The sequence below is a fragment of the Helianthus annuus genome, chromosome 15 (genome assembly GCF_002127325.2).
Source record: "Helianthus annuus cultivar XRQ/B chromosome 15, HanXRQr2.0-SUNRISE, whole genome shotgun sequence".
NCBI classification, from domain to species: domain Eukaryota; kingdom Viridiplantae; phylum Streptophyta; class Magnoliopsida; order Asterales; family Asteraceae; genus Helianthus; species Helianthus annuus.
The window spans coordinates 79,083,532-79,102,449 of NC_035447.2; the positions used below are offsets into that span (position 1 = coordinate 79,083,532).

Genomic DNA, 18,918 nt, shown 5'->3' on the forward strand with positions numbered 1-18,918 from the left:
AGGGACTAAAAGCGTCAAAAAGTGCATAAGTTTGCATTTTCGCGCATATCTTACGTTCTGAATACATCCGGACATCCAAAACTTTATGTAATCATTAAAATATTTTATTTTAGTGATTGGCATGATAAAATTCCATTCGTCGCGTAATTTGGATCGTTTTTCGCATTCGTTCGTGTTTCGTCGTAATTAACCGAACAAGCAACCATACGACCAAACGAACCGACATCCTCGATATTTTTTAGCATGTTTCATGTTCCCTATACTTTAACTTCATTTTAGAGCTTTGAAATGGGATTAACGGGGCTTAAACGTGTAAAAAATGCATCAAAAACCATGTTTTGCACATTAAGGGACCAAAATTGACATTCTGCCATAGTTATCTTAGGAAGGGACCAAAATGAAAAATCTAAAGTCCAGCTTGTTCCAGCTATTCCCCTCATTTGCATATGGTTTTAATGAAACTATGGGCTCCCATGGTTTCACAAAACCATGGGCACATGTGTACGGATGAGATCAAAGCTCGTTTTACGAGGAACGATCTTAACGGTCCTAAGAAATCTATAAATACCCCCCCCCATTCATTTGTTACAACCCACATTGATCTGATTTCATCTCTCTAAGTTGAAGTATTTACTTCATACCTGAGAGTAATCGGATCAAAACTTCCGTTCTTGGACCCGTTGTAAGTATTCTTTCGTTCTTTTACGTTTGTAGCTTAAAAGTCAAACTTTGTTTGACTTTCTGCATTGACCAGTTTATGGTCAACACGAAGTTCGTTTGAACTTCATAACGTGAGCGTAATCATGATGCTTATAGTCCCTAGTGACTATACCTACTGATTACCACGTTATCTAGGTTTAGTGACGAGTCGTAGTTTCGGCCAAAATGCGTATTCTCGCGTATTTTGTAACCAAACTACTTTTAGGTATCAAAACCGTTTGTTTTGATACCAAATCTGTTTTCTAACTTAAACTAAACATGTTTTAGCATGTTTAGCTGGTCACTTTAGGTTTAGTGCTTATGTAGAGTCGTAAGTCAAGCGGTCTAAACAACCGCTTAGACTTTCGAACTAGACCCGTTTGGTCGATCATTAGGATCCGACCAAACATGTTTAGTGACCATAGTTGCATAGGGAATAACCTTCCGAGGTTATACCTTATGGTCATTTCGTTTAGTTAGTCGTATGATAGGTAGTTTATATGCCTTAGGAAAATTACCAAAATACCCTTTTTACGCAATAGTTCATTTTAAGCATATGTAACCTAAATTTTGACATCTATACTGATTAGGTAACATTATTAGACATGTTAAGGCATATATTACTTGTCATAGGACTAGTTAGGCGGTCTGAACGCGTTTTACGCAAACGACGCGTTAAAGTAGCGTAAGCTACCTAAACGGGTTGTAATGGGTCATAAGCACTTAGGTTAGGTTTCATTTTATTATGTAGGCTTTATTAAACCATATCATATGAGTTCCAATACTCATTTGGTTTACGAAACCTCATACTATCCGATCTCCCGATTTAGGTCTAGTTATTTATGTAGTTACCTATATTAGGTGCCGTTTGACTTCCGTGCTCCCTCTAGCTTGCTTGGAAGTTGTTCAAGACTTCTAAGCACTCTCAAGTGAGTACATAGTCCCCTCTTTTACTGTTTTCAAATGTTTTGGGGTGAAGCATGTGTACCTATTTGTTATGTTCTTGTTTTCAAAAGTATAATTGATTATACATATTAGTACTTATCTTTTTACAAACTGAATGATTATTTATGGCTTAAACTCTAATTTTTCAAAGATTATAAAATTAATCGTTGGATAGTACTTATTTCTGTTCACCAGACCATTTGGTAGTATGATATAGCGCTATAGGATTTAACACCCCATTCCTGTTGTCATGGAATGTCTGAAACCAATATATTTTCTCCATCCAAATAGGGATTGCCTTTGTGGTATTCCTATAGTCTCAAAGGTGTATTTTGATGCACTAGGTCTGAATGAATTCTTAAATCACATTATTTTTGTATATTTAGTTATACTCCCAAAAGTATAGTTTGATATGCTCTCATATGTGATAATGCACAAAATCAACATATATCTTGTTAAATCATTAAAACATAGTTTGATATGTTATTTTCAAAACCAAAGCATAGTTTAATATGTTATTTATAAATCCAAAGTATACTTTTGATATACTACTGAAAATTATTATTTTTAACAACTAAAGTATAATTAATATACTATTTGTTTAACAATTGGGTTTTGTTTAGTGTTTAGATAACGGGACGGGTGTAATATGATGAAAACATGGTAACTACGCCGCTGGTACTTCTTATATATAAGTGTTTTCATCACATTACATACCATGACGTTATTTAGTACACTTGGGTTAACGATTTTGGAACTGAAATATATTTTAATATATTACTTATTCGACTTTCTTAAAACCAAAGTATATTTTTATATATACTATAAATCTTTTTTATCAAAATATTGTTTTTCAAACAATATATTTTTTACAAACTCATTTTACTTAATCATTTAATTTCCTATGTATTATTATTTTATATCATCCGATTTCTTATAAATTTTAGTATGATTTATAAAAGAAAACCTTTTACAAGGATCATGACTACTTTTATTAAAACATTTTCTTTAAACTTATAAGTCATGAATCGTAATTACAATAAAACCTATGTATCTCACAGGCATTTTTATGCTGACGTACCTATTTTTACACATGTTTCAGGTACTGTTATGTGATGATTGTTGGTGCATGCTACACATAGGATGGACTCGTGCCTTAGCGACTTTAAAATTTGAAAGATAATAGTTGTACTTATTTGATTGTATTAAAACAATGAGTTTAGCAATTCAATAAAATGAAATTATTTACTCCATGGTTATGAAACAATGATCCTGTTACAACATTCCCCGACATTTCCGCCACGTTTTGTTGTTTTACGTGGTCGGGGTGTGACAAAAAGCGATTTGCGGTAGGTGATGGTCGATGCGTTGCATGCAATGGAAACATGCGACTTGATTTGATTGGATTAAACAACACCACAAATTTTAAATAACATTAGACCCCCACATGGCCTTTTTCCACGAAAGTCTGCTGATACGGCCAAGACACCATCATGTCATAACCCTATTAGTTTCGTCTCGTGAATCAAGGTCATGAGTGCTAACATAACGCAGATAACACAGATAACCCAATTAGCGATGGCGATAAGCGATGATCAAAGCGACGAGATAGGTGCGAGAAGCGTTGAGGCGAAAAGCGACGAGTGATGTGCGATACTGGTCAGGCGATTCACGATATGCGATTCACAGCAAGCGATACACAATAGTGGTAAGTGATGTTAGTGCAATATCTGTCTATCGCCTCCGTCAATCTATTCCGTAGCAGAAATCGAAGAATTGAAGAATTCTAAGCTTTTAGGTTACAACTAGTTAGAAAGGCAAGGTGGCAATTTTGTAAATAATGAGATTTCTCATTATATCCCTTGTGCCTATAAATAGCTCATTTAGTTGTAAAGGTTAAGACTTTTGGAAGCCTTTAAGCTCATTTGGAGATTTAGGAGCTTAGAGCTTAGAGAGAGAAAGTCTAGAGAGAGAAAGTTTCTCTACGTGATTCACGTCATTGTACACGACGTCACATTAATAGAATCACGTTTTCTTGTACGTTATTGTGTGTTCGATCAAGTACGTTCACGGATTCCGCACGTCGAACGTTCGTTACGCAATCGAACGGTGTCAAAACCGGTCCTAACAAGTGGTATCAGAGCAGGAGCTCGATTGCACGATCAAACACATCGTTTTCGTACCAGATTTCAGCAAGTTTCAGATCCGATTTCATCTATTTCTTCAATTTTTCACATTTTATTACGTTTTTTACTGAAAAATGTCAAATCGAACAGGTTTTCACGGTCTGTTTCAGCTGATTTTTGGATATGTTGTGCGTATAGACCTGATCTACAACCCTACCAAGTTTCAGATCGAAACTCCAAGCCGTTTAGGAGATATTCGAATTTTTTTATCCGATTCCGTTTGTACAGCGAGTGACCGTTTGAAACTAGGCTTCCGTTTGAAGTGTCGTTTGAAACAGTCTATTCCGTTTGAAAATTGGCTTCTATCGTTTGAAATGTGGGTTCCCGTTTGACTGGTCGTTTGAACAAGACTTCCGTTTGAATCATCGTTTGAACATTAGTCTACCGTTTGAAAGTCTGTCACATCGTTTGGACTTTAACCTATCGTTTGAAATGTATCCCGTTGTTTGAAAATGAACTGATAGTTTGAAATCTACACGGGACCGTTTGAAACTGACATAACCGTTTGAAACACGATTCCTGTTTGAATGTGGAATTAAAGCTGAGCAGCCCGATGAGCATTGAATAAGAATTAAGTGTTCTTTCAACATCTCCATCGATTCATCCTTCATACACAAGAAATTTTCGTATCTTTTTATATAAACCTCTTTATCATATCTCGTTTCACACCACAATTCCTTACTCCAGTTATTTAAACTTTCAAGATTCTTGTTTTCCTTCTCATCAAACATTTTCATCTCACTTTCTTTGTTAAGTGACTTGATTAAAGTTTTTATTTAAGTTCAAAGTCCACAGAATTTCAATGTCTTGATATTTGCACCTTGTAAAAACACTTCGAATCTCCTGCAAACACACAAACAAATGATCAGTTAAAAAAACAAACTCTCAAACAACTGAATCAGATTGTGATTGGGCCCTTATAGTATAGTGGGTCAGTTGTCTATATAAGGATTTGTTATTTTTATTTGACCGACATACATAAACACTTGTTGAATGGGCCGCCTAAATCAACCAATGGGCTGCAATCAAAACCAATTAACCACAAGCAGACAATTTTATACACTCAATCGTGATTGGGCCACTTATGTTTAATGGGGCGGTGCCTCAGTAGTCAACAACAACAACCACTATCACATGGGCTGCCTTTTCACTGATTGGGCCAAACATAACAACAACCGCCTACAAAGCTTAGTGGGGCGGTGTAATGGGGCGGCAACAGGAAAATGATTGGGTCAATCTTGAATTAATGGGCGGCACTGTTAAAAGGTTGATTGGGCCGCTGTATATAGTGGGCGGTGTAACAAAGATGCTTAATCAAAGATTGGGCCGGTAATAAAACTCATGCATCTAATTAATACCCTATTAGACCTTCAATTCCACTATACCAAGTAGCCGACAACACTTAATTCTTATTCAATGCTCATCGGGCTGCTCAGCTTTAATTCCACATTCAAACAGGAATCGTGTTTCAAACGGTTATGTCAGTTTCAAACGGTCACGTGTAGATTTCAAACTATCAGTTCATTTTCAAACGACGGGATACATTTCAAACGATAGGTTAAAGTCCAAATGATGTGACAGACTTTCAAACGGTAGACTAATGTTCAAACAATGATTCAAATGGAAGTCTTGTTCAAACGACCAGTCAAACGGGAACCCACATTTCAAACGATAGAAGCCAATTTTCAAACGGAATAGACTGTTTCAAACGACACTTGAAACGGAAGCCTAGTTTCAAACGGTCACTCGCTGTACAAACGGAATCGGATCAAAAAATTCGAATATCTCCTAAACGGCTTGGAGTTTCGATCTGAAACTTGGTAGGGTTGTAGATCGGGTCTATACGCACAACATATCCATCAATTGACCCAATCATTTTGTTACACGGCCCAATCTTTGATTAAGCATCTTTGTTACACCGCCCACTATATACTGCGGCCCAATCAACCTTTTAACAGTGCCGCCCATTAATTCAAGATTGACCCAATCATTTTCCTGTTGCCGCCCCATTACACCGCCCCACTAAGCTTTGTAGGCGGTTGTTGTTATGTTTGGCCCAATCAGTGAAAAGGCAGCCCATGTGATAGTGGTTGTTGTTGTTGACTACTGAGGCACCGCCCCATTAAACATAAGTGGCCCAATCACGATTGAGTGTATAAAATTGTCTGCTTGTGGTTAATTGGTTTTGATTGCAGCCCATTGGTTGATTTAGGCGGCCCATTCAACAAGTGTTTATGCATGTCGGTCAAATAAAAATAACAAATCCTTATATAGACAACTGACCCACTATACTATAAGGGCCCAATCACAATCTGATTCAGTTGTTTGAGAGTTTGTTTTTTTTTAACTGATCATTTGTTTGTGTGTTTGCAGGAGATTCGAAGTGTTTTTACAAGGTGCAAATATCAAGACATTGAAATTCTGTGGACTTTGAACTTAAATAAAAACTTTAATCAAGTCACTTAACAAAGAAAGTGAGATGAAAATGTTTGATTAGAAGGAAAACAAGAATCTTGAAAGTTCAAATAACTGGACTAAGGAATTGTGGTGTGAAACGAGATATGATAAAGAGGTTTATATAAAAAGATACGAAAATTTCTTGTGTATGAAGGATGAATCGATGGAGATGTTGAAAGAAAGATTTTGGGATTTAATTCTCAAATTAGAAAAACATAAGGTTTGGTACTCAAATGATGAAAGAAAGCTAAAATTTGTTGAGGCGTTACCTTTGGAATGGAATAAATTTGTGAATAATGAACTAAAACGAGATTCTTGGTTATCACGTACTGATTTAAGAAGTCTGTTCAACACAGTTACAAATCAGAGTAGTTATGATTATCGAAGAAAAAGAGAATTATTGGATGAAATAAAAGAAGAATCAAAAAATATTGATTTGAATGTAATTATCGAAATAAGAAAACGAATTGATGTGTGTCTTGCAGCAAAAAAGAATATGAGATACGATATTAAGAGGGGTTGTTATATTGATAAAAATTCGAATCCTCTTGATTTTGTTTAACTTTTTTGTGCAGGTACATATGAAAAGATGAATGGAGATTGTTTGAAATGCGAAAAAACAGAAGCAGACAGTGTGAAACTCTTGAAGGATGTGGAGAGTTTGACATTGGAAAACGATACTCTGAAGATCAAGAAGAAGGCTGATAATGAACGAATTTTGGAGTTATGCTTGAACTATGAAAAGCTAAAATCGGAGAATGATAAACTTTTAAAAGATTTAAACAGTTTGACATCAGAAAACAAAATTTTGAAAGAAAATGAAAAAGATTTTGAAAGCAAAAGAAAATCTTCAGAAAATGAAGATTTCTGGATAAAATTGGAAAACAAAAATCTGAAAGAAAATGAAACAAGATTTCAAGAACAGTTAACAGTTTTGGAAAATGAAAAATCTGTTCTTGAAAATCTTAAAATTGAAAATGAAAATTCAATCAAGTTCTATCTTGAAAGAATCTCTCAGCTTGAAAAAGAAGCTGAGAATTCAAGAAACAAGATTGAAGAACTTGAAAAGAAATTGAAAGGTTTTGTAACTGCATCAGACAGATTGAATTTTCCTTGTCCAAAACCGATCAATTCTGTTCCAATAAGTGACAAGGTCACAAATTTTGACAAAGTCAAAATTGAAGATTGTGATGACAAATCTGATGATGAAAAAGAAAAGAAAAGAAAAATATTTTTAGATTTACAAGAAAAATTTCAAAATACTGTTTTGCAATCTACTGAAATAGGTGAATGCTCAAAGCAAAAACATGTTAAGAAGAATGCAGAACAGAAACAAAAAGATAAAAATTTGAAAAATGTTCAAAAAGATAATAAAAGCTCATCAGATCGGTCATTCAATCAAAATAAAAAATCACAAAAATTTAAAAATCAAAACTCAAAAATAGTTGGTAATCAGTGGTGCAGGTTTGACCACAGTTCTCAAAAGCCAAATCCAGCTTATAGGAGATGATGGGATGAAGATTTTCAAGGACAAATCATTACAATGGTAGAAAACAGAGAAATGGTGATTACCACAAGGCAACTCAATGCTATGATCTAAGTGTGTGGTATGAAAATGGTATACGATATGAAAGAGAGAAGAGGTATGATAACAGAGTGTGTTACTCTTGTGGCTATCAAGGGCACATAGCTGTTAACTGCCAAAGTCAGAGATTTGAAACGAGAAGGTGTTATGAATGCCAAATTCGAGGCCACATTGCCAGAGATTGCCCAAGGAGATCGATGGGAAGATTGAGGGTTGAATCTCAAAGTAAGGCAAAGAAACCAGTCAACGTCAAGCCCAAAGAACAGAAGGTTCAAGAACCTAAAGTTCAGGAAACAAAAGTAAAGCTTTCTCAGGGGCAAAAAGACAGGCTGCGAAAGAAGAGGAAGAAGGCCAGAGAGTATCTGGAAAGGATTTTGTCCTCGGATACAACAAGAAAATCAGAGAAGAGTTCTGATAAATCGTCTTGCTCTCCAAAGAATGACAAATCAAGCAAAACGAATTCATCAGATGCAAATCTGAGGACAGAATGGAGTGTGAAGAAAGGAAAAGTTCCTGGTGATGAATTTGTTTCTTCTGAAACAAAAGAGCCAGTTGTTGGCGATGAATCTGACTCATCAAAGTCAGACAAGCCACATTCAGGCAATGATTCTGGTTCGTCAAAACCAGAAGAGCCAAGTTTTGAGGTAAAAGTGTCAAAAACACCCAAGGCTGGTCAGGCTTGGGTGAATTTATTCAAATAGAAAAACCTGACTTGCCGGAGTTCCCAGGTTGGTAAGCGTGGAACATGAATCGGCACATTTCTTGAGAAATTTCACTATGGTGATTTTTCGACCTACATGTGGTAAATCAGGGACATTAAGTTGTACTTGATTTTCTACAAGTGATTAAAGGAAAACAATGTGATGAAAGAACCCTGAATTTGTGAAATGACACACAAAACTAATTTTCCGGAAAAATCATTTTGATTAAAACAAACTTAAGTGTTTTGAAATCTAAATGGGAAAATTGTTTGTTGTCAGGGGGAGTTCTGATTGTTTATGCAAAATGAATGGCGAATTGAAGTGATTCGATATCAGTTTGTCACTTTATTTGTACAGTTTGTTTTCAAATTTTCCTTGAAAATCAAAATTTAAACATATTTTGATTTTAGGGGGAGAAAAATTTAAAAAAAATTAGAAAATTTGAAAATTCCAAAAACATTGAAAAAAGCAAAAATGAGTTTTGTTGAGAAAAGAGGAAATGATAGTACATCAGTGGACTATCACAGCACGCTAAAGAAATGTAATGTCAAATGTGATAAACGGTCTCACTGATGATGTGACGATAGGTTTTCATACATTTAGTAAATTTATTCGGGATATAAACCTAAAATTTCAAACTTGTGAAATTCGTGGGGAACACTACTTGGATATATAGGTAACCCCTGAAATCTCATTTGAAAGGTTTCTTATTCTGATATACTAGGTTTTTCTACTATTTGATGTCTGGGGTATTATTCCGGGACTTCTGCTGAACGGAAGTTCTGACCTAGTCCTTGGATAATACTTTGCCTGAAATGCTTGAAACATAGCATTATAGCCCTCAGATTGATTAGACAATAAAATTGATAATCATTTGTTGTAGCTTAAAGATCCTCTAAAGGGGACATACCAAAGTCGAAACTGATATCTCTCTGCGCATACGGAAGTATCGACCTGAGATCCCTCAGTTCTCGCATGTCCTAATTTATGTACAGACATCATTTTAGTACAATCACCTGTAAGACTGAATATTGAGATCCTGGATACGGGAGTATATTCAAGAGGTGGGACACATGAATTGAGCTAAGTTCCTAAAACATCTAAATCGTATCCTGAATAGATTGAAAATTGTGTAAAAATTTAAGATGGATCAGTATATCGGCAATCAAGGTGAATCGTTTAGAAATTAATATGATTAAAGCTTAACGGTGCTTGTGATTTATCTCGTGAACTGATATGATCCTCTTACACAAACTCACAAAAATATTATTTGTATATATTTGTTTACTGCATTTCTTTAAAAAAAACAAAAATCCAAAAAGATTTTCGGAGTGTTTTAGCATTAAATTTTTGAAAAGTCAAAAAGATTTTCGACAACTGATTTTGAAGAACTGATATTCAAAATTCAAGTGCTAAACATGATGAACAGGTTTGGGAAATTTTGTTGAAAATTCTTTGAATGACATATATAAATGGTTTGAAAGATTGTGGATTTAGTTAATCAAGGTCATTCATTTGAACTTGATGTAACTAATGTGTTTGTTGAAAATGTTGTCTACCAGTAGGGTTACTAAATTTAATTGTTATAAATTTGTGAAACTTATGGTGAGGTAGAGGATATGCAGGTTAACCAGGTCTCAAGTCCTGAGCAGATGCAGAACAAAGCCAGGAATTGATCCTGAATTTGTGAAACGATGAAAGCCAGACTACGATCCCGACAGCTGAGTCTAAGGGGGAGTCTGAAGACGAGCTCAACGCATGAGGAAGCGTGGATTCAAAAAGCCAGATAAATATTTTGGAGGAGCTTGTATACAGAAATCCAGGTGTCGATCCCAAAAGCACGGAAGCTTGACGAAAGGGGGAGCCTGAAGACAGATCCACGGGGATTCTGTTCGAGAGAGAGAAAGACAAGGCGCTGCGAGATTGACTACGACAATATCCAAGGGGAGGTCTGTTAGTGCAATATCTGTCTATCGCCTCCGTCAATCTATTCTGTAGCAGAAATCGAAGAATTGAAGAATTCTAAGCTTTTAGGTTACAACTAGTTAGAAAGGCAAGGTGGCAATTTTGTAAATAATGAGATTTCTCATTATATCCCTTGTGCCTATAAATAGCTCATTTAGTTGTAAAGGTTAAGACTTTTGGAAGACTTGGAGCTCATTTGGAGATTTAGGAGCTTAGAGCTTAGAGAGTAAAGTCTAGAGAGAGAAAGTTTCTCTACGTGATTCACGGCATTGTACACGACGTCACATTAATAGAATCACGTTTTCTTGTACGTTATTGTGTGTTCGATCAAGTATGTTCACGGATTCCGCACGTCGAACGTTCGTTACGCAATCGAACGGTGTCAAAACCGGTCCTAACAAGTGATAAGGTGATACACGCGTAATAAGCGATGCACAACAAGCGACACACACACATAAGCGATTAAGCGAGAACACATTAAAAGCGATAGCGATTCACACAACAAGTGACAACCAATGGCAGAGGTTGCAAGATGCGCACAATATGAGATTGCGATTTTGAGCCACATGATAAGCGTTTGGGATTGAGAACATACAATAAGCGATAGCACGAGACACATAATATACGAGTGCGATTTGCAAGATTGATTCCATGCGTTTGCGAGCGTGTTGACTTACGAAAAGTCTTACGAGTACATGCTTTGGTTTGCGATTAAGATTGTTACACCTGGCGATGCATAGTTTAGTGTGTCAAAATAACCACAATATTATAATAGGTCTACGTTCCAACTCCACATGGCACTTTCTTTACAAAACTCCGGTTAGCATGGCGAAGCACCGTCATGTTTCAACCATACACCTTCATTCCGTGAATAGACATTTCGTCAGACATGGTCAAGACGCTTTTATATAGCAAGTACCAGTGGCGTATCCACCACGCTTAACCATGCCCTGAACGTTAAGGCATCATTGAAACTCACTACAATCTCCTTGCACTAACCAAAATAATCCCGTGTGCACCCGTGATTAATTTGATTCTTGCGCGTTTATCGTACCTTATCTCAAGATCGCATAATAGGGGTAAAATACATTATATAGTACATAGTGCTAGCATTTAGTTTGTGCGCGAGTATAAGAGAGAAGTAGAATCCACATGCGACGATAGATAAAATAAGTTCCACACATAAAAGAGATTGACGACGATAAGTCGTATTATTACAACAACATTAGAAGCAAAATAACGTTGCTGTGGGGTCCTCTTGCGGAGACTGCAGTTGTTGCTGAAAGTCCTTAAGGTTGCGGTCTCGTGCGACAAAGCTGCGTAAGATGACCGTACCAGTGGCAATTTGCGCAATAGCGACAGTTAGCTTCTGGCGGGTGATGATACGTACACTTGAAACACTGGGGGGGGGGGGGTGAGCTCCGTTGTAGGCGCGCTTTAAGTGAACTGGAGCTGCTCGGAGAGGTTCTGGAAGTGACAGTCGGGTTGTTGATGAGTCTGGGCTCATGGTCTTTCGTTTACGGCTGGGCTGGGCTTCTTGAGGTGGTGCGGTGTCATCGGCGGATTCGTCTGATGATTCGCTGGAGACATCGTTGGAGGAATCTGTAGAAGAATCGTTGGTAGATTTGCTGGAGGAATCGTCAGAAGAATTGATGATGATTGCTTGATGAGCTTGTTTGACAGGATTCTTGGAGAAAAATCCGTCCAAGACCCGTTTGTCGTTGATCTCTGCGGCCAAACGGTAGGTTTCTTCGATGGTAGCAGGTCTTGCAGCTTCGACGAAATCACCCACACACTTAGGCAAGCCGCGAATGTACTTCAGGATGGCTTTTTCTGAAGTGTTGACTTGACTTGGGCAGATTACGCTAAGCTGTTTGAACCTTGCGGTGTAGCCAGCACTGTCACTTCCCTCTTGCTTGATTTTCCAAAATTCGTCTTCTAGCTTCTGAACTTCATGAGGAGGGCAGTACTCTTTCTTCATGAGCTCTTTCAGCTCATCCCAAGAGAGAGCGTAAGCTGCAGAGATCCCACATTTGTTGCGTTCGGCAGTCCACAGTCGAGTGCTCGCGATTGAAATACTCCAGTAGCGCAAGTAGTACGGAAATTATCGGGACACCCACTTTGACGAAGGGTAACATCGATAGAATCGAACCACTGGAGTAGTTGGGCCACACCTCCTTCACCCGTGAATTCCATTGGATTACAGGCCTTGAAGTGTTTGTAGAGAAAAGCAGATTGCGGCGCTTCCGCCTTGACGTCTTCCGTGGTTCGAGAGTTGCTGAGAGAGTGCACTTGAGCGACAATTTGAGGAACAACCATGGCCATTTCCTTGACCACTAGCGAGGCAATCCTCTTTTCGGCGCTTCGTTTGGCTCTTCCCCTCACTGCTCATCTCGAGATAGAGTCGTTGGAAGGCATCTAGACAGAGAGAGATTTGGAATGAGATTCGATCATAATGACGTTTGAGTTTGCGATGCGATTGAGCGCGATCAAAACTTGTAACGTGCATAATATATTAGGTTTCACATAGGAGCCACATAGGAGACACGAGATTCCTAAGTTCTCACACAATGATTTGTTTGTATTTAGATATAGATAGTTGTAGTTTACACTTATACACACATATCAATGTAGATTACGCGAGGACACGATGAGAGGGAGAGAGCAAGAGCGTAAGCGAGCAATTAGGCATTTGTTTTGTTGCGAACATTCGGTCTTCGTTTTAGATTGTGATGGCTGTGCAAGTTGTGCGTTTTGCAAAACAAGGAGTTAAAATTGATAAATCGTAAAATAAACACATACAGCGTAACTAAGTTCATCAAAGCATAAAACCGGTGAGTCGTAGGCTTAGTAAAATAATCGGAGTGCCTCGGGTGTTTAGGCGTCGACTACCCAAGGTAACCCAACTATACCCAACAAGTCCGTGCACGCGCGTTGACCTAGAAGAGTTATGCTTCCACTGGGATGCAGCTCATGGCATTCGTCTTCCTAGTCGTCACGTAGCTCGAGTCATTGTTATGGTTGAGTCCTTGGTGAGAGCTTTTCGAAAACTTATTTTAGAGAGTGGAACAGTTTATTAAGGTACGGGTTTCACCCCTGACTTAATAGCTTCGTTCCCAATTGTGGTTGTGCTCATCGAATAAATCCGAGAGTTCCACTAGAATTTCGAAATGGAGGCTTTCGTCGAGATATGGATGTCACTCGGTTGTGATATGCGAGTATTTTCGAAAACATGTGTATTGTGTCAGCCTTAGGAAAAGCTAAGTAGTATTCCAGCCTTAGGAAAGGCTTCTTCGTGTGAGGCTGTAGTATGCGGTGTTCACACAAAGTTGTAGTTTTTAGCAATTTCGATCGAGAGTATTAAGTAGGCCCAATACAAACCCTACTAGGTTCGTACGAGTCGGCATGTGGGTACTTAGACTATAGACTAGGTCAATTTCTAAGACGTCGACCCGGACTAGGTCGAGGCACAAAATTTTACCTAATTCCCTATAGTTATGGCTCTGATACCAATCTGTCACACCCCAACCGATGGCGGAATCAGCGGGGCGCAGCACTAGGCGAATTAGATTGCTCAAGAGAATCCATAACAACTATCTTGCGATAATATTTATTACATTCGTTATCCCATACTAACAAATAATACAATCACATAAGTTATCACAGATTTCTTGTCCTCTCAAACAATACTAATCCGACAACCTAGATTTTAGGCGAGTTTCTAGACTTCCTAGCTTGATTTGATGTAGACTGCGACTAATCCTGCAACATACGTTAAAATAATGTCAATACAGAAGTATTGGCGAGTATACAGGTTTGATATGTAATAGTTTAATAAATAAAAGCTGCGAATTTCTACATACATAAACGTAATACACGACATATATACTCATAAAACTTATACTACCAGCTAAGTCCTCGTGCTGCAATTGCATTGCTAAACTAGACCCCGTCGGGTGCAATAGTACTATAGTAGTCATGGTGGGACGTCGTGAGTATAAGTCCTAGCACATATGTAACTAGCATCACGTATAACTATGCACATTGGTCATTCACAAGTGATAAATAGTCCAAGCATTTGATGCGATTTGATTTGATAGCAACGTATGTTACACCTAAAAGTGCAAAAGCAAAAAGGGTTCAAGTATACTCAAAGTGCGTATTTAGCGAGGACACAACTTGATTGGATCGGTTGAGGGTGCGTCTGAGTTAGCCTAGTCATGGAATGGTAGGGTAAGCGATGCACGGTGTGTTAAATGGATAACCTTGTTCGGTGGGAGGGTCCGTCCGGTCGGATGAGACTTATCTGGTCGGATGAGACTTATCTGGTCGGATGAGACTTATCCGGTCGGATGAGTCTATCCGGTCGGATGAGTCTATCTGATCGGATGGGTCTGTCCGGTCGGATGGGTCTGTCTGGTCGGATGGGTCTGTCCGGTCGGATGGGTCTCTCCGGTCGGATGGGGCTTGTCCGGAGGGTTGGACTTATCCGATCGTTTGGACGGCAATCCGTTCCAACGTCTCGAGTAAGTCACACCAGTGGTTTTTGGAAAGTATACTGATGATTTGTCTGAGACGGTGCGTCATCGTGTTAAACAACTGAAATCCCATCAAATCCGACTCGTTCTAAAGGCCAGCAACCACCCCGTTCCATCAGATCTGGCTGTTCCTTGATGGTTTCTCCATGTTTAACCCGAAATCGCGCAACATTTGATTAAATACATAGATTTTAGGTGAGATTGTTGTAAAAACATGTGGAAATCACCCAGATCTGAGTTGTTCGTGGTGAAGTGAGGTCACACCTTGAAGTTCATATGAACTCTTGATGACATCATCTTAGAACATCTCAAATCAGTAGATTTCATGGTTAAAAGTTGAGTTTTAAAGGATAGGAAGGTGTAGAATTAAGTGTAGATCAGAGAAGTACAAGATTTGGGTTGAGATCTTACCGGAATCGCGAGAAATCGAGAAAAAAAGGGTCCAAGAGCGTGCTGGTCGAGTGGGAGCTGTCAAATCACTGTTTAAGTGAAGTGACAGGCTATTTATAGGCAAAGGAGAAGGGTAGGAGTGATTTGGTGCGTTGGGTCGGATGGCTCATCCGTTCGGATGGCCTATCCGTTCGGATGGCCTATCCGTTCGGATAGCCATTCCGGTTGGGTCTTCGGTGCGGAGAATTTAATTGTTTCGAGCGTTTCGACAGTTTTGGGTACACGTTTCCTGTATTTAATTATTATTATTATTATTATTATTATTATTATTATTATTATTATTATTATTATTATTATTATTATTATTATTATTATTATTATTATTATTATTATAATATTTAATCACAAGGGGCCGTATTTACATATCCATATTTCAATAGTTGCAATACACTAACCGGGTTTCGTTTCGACTACGCGATTACTTGCGACGCTTCACGGTCATTGAGGAGGGTAGAATAGGTCCTCTCTCTATGTCATCGTGAACGTTATTGTGTGTTTTGAGTAATGAGTTGCACTGCGACGCATCACAGCTAAGGAGGGTAGAATTGGTACTCACTCGACATCTTCGTGGTTGTCAGCAAGTGCATAGTGATGTGATAGTGATAAAATATGCGATAATATGCGAAAATGTTGCGATATAGCGATGTATGCGATATAGATACATTATGATCTGAATTTCTGGTGCTAGGCGTAACGAGTGTAACGAGTAGTAACAATGCACGAACGTGCAGGTTGTTACAGATATCGTTCGATGCAACTTTCAAGAAAAATAGGTAAGTGTTTCAAGACAAACATGTTTTTATTTATTTTCGCATGTTATATGATTTCCTAAACTTGCAATATCGCATGTGTAGACATTGAAGAGTTGGTGTTGAATATATCGCATGTTATACTGTATATTTTCGCATGTGATATCTGTCCATTTCGCATGTTACAGTGTGTATTTCGCATGTGTTTGTTCAGGTACAAGATGGTGTTTGTTCCGTTCACTGGAATTGATAACCACTGTCGAAATGTAACCCTTGGAGCTGGGTTTTTGTCATCGGAGAGCATTGAATCCTATAAATGGCTTCTGAATTCATTCATAAAGTCATTTGGTCGGCAGCCAAAGGTTGTAGTGATGGACCAAGACCCTGCTATGAAACAGGCTATTGAGGAGGTTTTTTCTACCAGTAGACACCGATTGTGCATGTGGCACATAATGAAAAAAGTGGCAGATAAGGTATAGCATGCTATATTATCTTTTGTTAGCGTTTTTTTATAATATAGATTTTGTTATAGGCTGACATAAAAAGCATTTATCGGTATAGGTTGGACACGAGTTGTGCAATAACGATGAGTTTAAAAGGAGGATGTGCGACATTGTATGGATTGATTCCATTGAGCCTGAAGAGTTCGAGAGACAGTGGAAGTTGGTGATGATTGAGTTCGGTCTCACAGAAAACAAATGGATTCATGATATGTTTTCGATGAGAAACATGTGGATTCCGGCTTTTTACCGGCATGAGCCCATGTCTGGTCTCATGCAAACAACTTCGAGATTAAGGAGCGAGAATCATTTTTTTTGCCAGGTGTCAAATTCACAACTCACTCTTGTAGAGTTTATGAATCATTTTGACGGTGCAATGGATGTCCAAAGGTTTAATCATAGAAAGAATGATCATATTTCAAGATATACCGAGCCTGCTGATTGGAGCGAAACTACTTTGGAAAATGATGCTGCTAAGATCTACACCAGGTCTATATTCTTTGATCAGCAAATAGAGATTCATGGAACAATTTCCGAATGTCTGCCAATGGACACCAAAATCGAGGGTCCACAGATCAGGATATTGTTGAAAGACTTTAAAGCCCATGGAGATGGTTTATTAGAGGTATTATAGCATATATAGTTCAAACATGCGATTTTGAAAACCTATATGCGAATTTAAATTTCAGAACATGATTTTGCAATATGCGATTTTGATGTACGTATGCGATTTTAAATTTATACAATTAAATGATTTTTAGACATGCGAAATTGTTAATTTACACATGCGATTTTAGTTTTTAATATATATTTTTCCTTTTGGTTTTCTTAGGTGTGGTTCAAGAATCTTGAAAATGATGTAACTGCACAGTGTAGCTGTTTGCATTTTGAGCAGTATGGGCTGCTTTGTAAACACATCTATTTTCTTTTCAAGATGTTTGGTGTTAAAGAAATACCAAACAAATATGTTATGAAGATATGGACAAAGGATGTGGTGCCGAATGAAATAAATGTGAAGTACAATTTAAGGGTGGGTGACAAGGATGTGCAACACAAGGCTAAACAGATTGCTCGTGAAATCATCCACACAGGGGAGTATTTGGTTAGCAATTTGATTTCCGACCTTGATCAACTTGTTTTAGTGAGGGATCAAATTATGCAGCTTAAAGAGAGAGTTGATCAGAGTCGTATAACCAAGCAACTTGATCCAAAATTTGACAGATTTTCCAAGTTGATTGGATATCAACAACCAGTAACTAATGCTCCTCCTACTGTCCATGTGCCGGCTGGTATGAGAAACAAAGGTCGTGGCTCGCATAAAAGGATTAAATCCAAGAAGGAACAAATGATCAGCCGCAAAGGAAAAAGGTCAAGGACATGTAGTGTATGCAATGAAAAAGGTCATGATATTCGGACTTGCGAGATACTGAAAGGCAAACAACAATGCAAACAACAAAAGAAGAAGATGAAGGGCGTCCAGATTGAAATAGATCCCAGAGACAAAGACAACGAGGAGGAAGACGATGAAGAGGAATATGAGTTTGAAGATTACAGTAGTGATGATGGCACTGAAGAAGAAGATTAGTGGGAAGAGGTTTCAGAAGATGATGAGGAAGATTAATTTTTTTAAATGTAAATGCGATTTTATACGAAACACATGCGATTTTATATTCATCTGTTTATATCATTTTTCATGCAATTTTAGTATATACACATGCGATTTTATATGCATCAGTTTATAATTAGTCTTACATGTGATTTCACTTTTAGTACATGCAATTTTGAGTTATCTTGTTTTCTTGTGACAAAGATGTCTAAACCATTCATGCAATTTTATATTATAATCAAGCATAAGATGTGTTCAAAACATGTACCCAAAATATAAAATAGTTGTTCTTGTCTAATACAGCTACAACCATAAAACGATTAAACAAAAATTTAGTTACTTGAAGCAAAGATTTTGTCACGTTCAGCAGAGTTGAACTCCATCTTCTCCTTCACAGTGTTTAGAGCATCTTTCAGGAAAAAGAAGGCTAAGTCATCAGCTCGAGATTGCTGCTTTATGTGATTCAAAGCCGCGTCTCTAAAGCTTGATGGTGGTTCTTTAAGTAGTCTCTCCCACATCTCTTGATTTTTCTTGATT

At 37.9% G+C, this 18,918-nt stretch overlaps 1 protein-coding gene across 1 annotated transcript; it reads left to right on the forward strand.

Annotated features, from left to right (window-relative positions):
- Window positions 1-5,034: 5,034 nt before the first annotated feature.
- Window positions 5,035-18,360, forward strand: LOC118487479 (protein FAR-RED ELONGATED HYPOCOTYL 3-like). The gene is made up of 7 exons (XM_035984361.1): window positions 5,035-5,159; window positions 6,204-6,226; window positions 6,863-7,072; window positions 16,381-16,420; window positions 16,490-16,748; window positions 16,837-17,400; window positions 18,199-18,360. Exons 1-7 carry the CDS (start codon window positions 5,035-5,037, stop codon window positions 18,358-18,360), a joined length of 1,383 nt encoding a protein of 460 aa, XP_035840254.1.
- Window positions 18,361-18,918: the final 558 nt, after the last annotated feature.

Coding starts and splice junctions, on each gene's coding strand:
- LOC118487479 (XM_035984361.1), top strand. CDS start 5,035: ATGGGGCGGCAACAGGAAAATGATTGGGTCAATCTTGAATTAATGGGC. Junction 5,160..6,203: donor CTTAATCAAAGATTGGGCCG/GTAATAAAACTC, acceptor GTGTGTTTGCAG/GAGATTCGAAGTGTTTTTAC. Junction 7,073..16,380: donor ACTTTTAAAAGATTTAAACA/GTTTGACATCAG, acceptor TCGCATGTGTAG/ACATTGAAGAGTTGGTGTTG.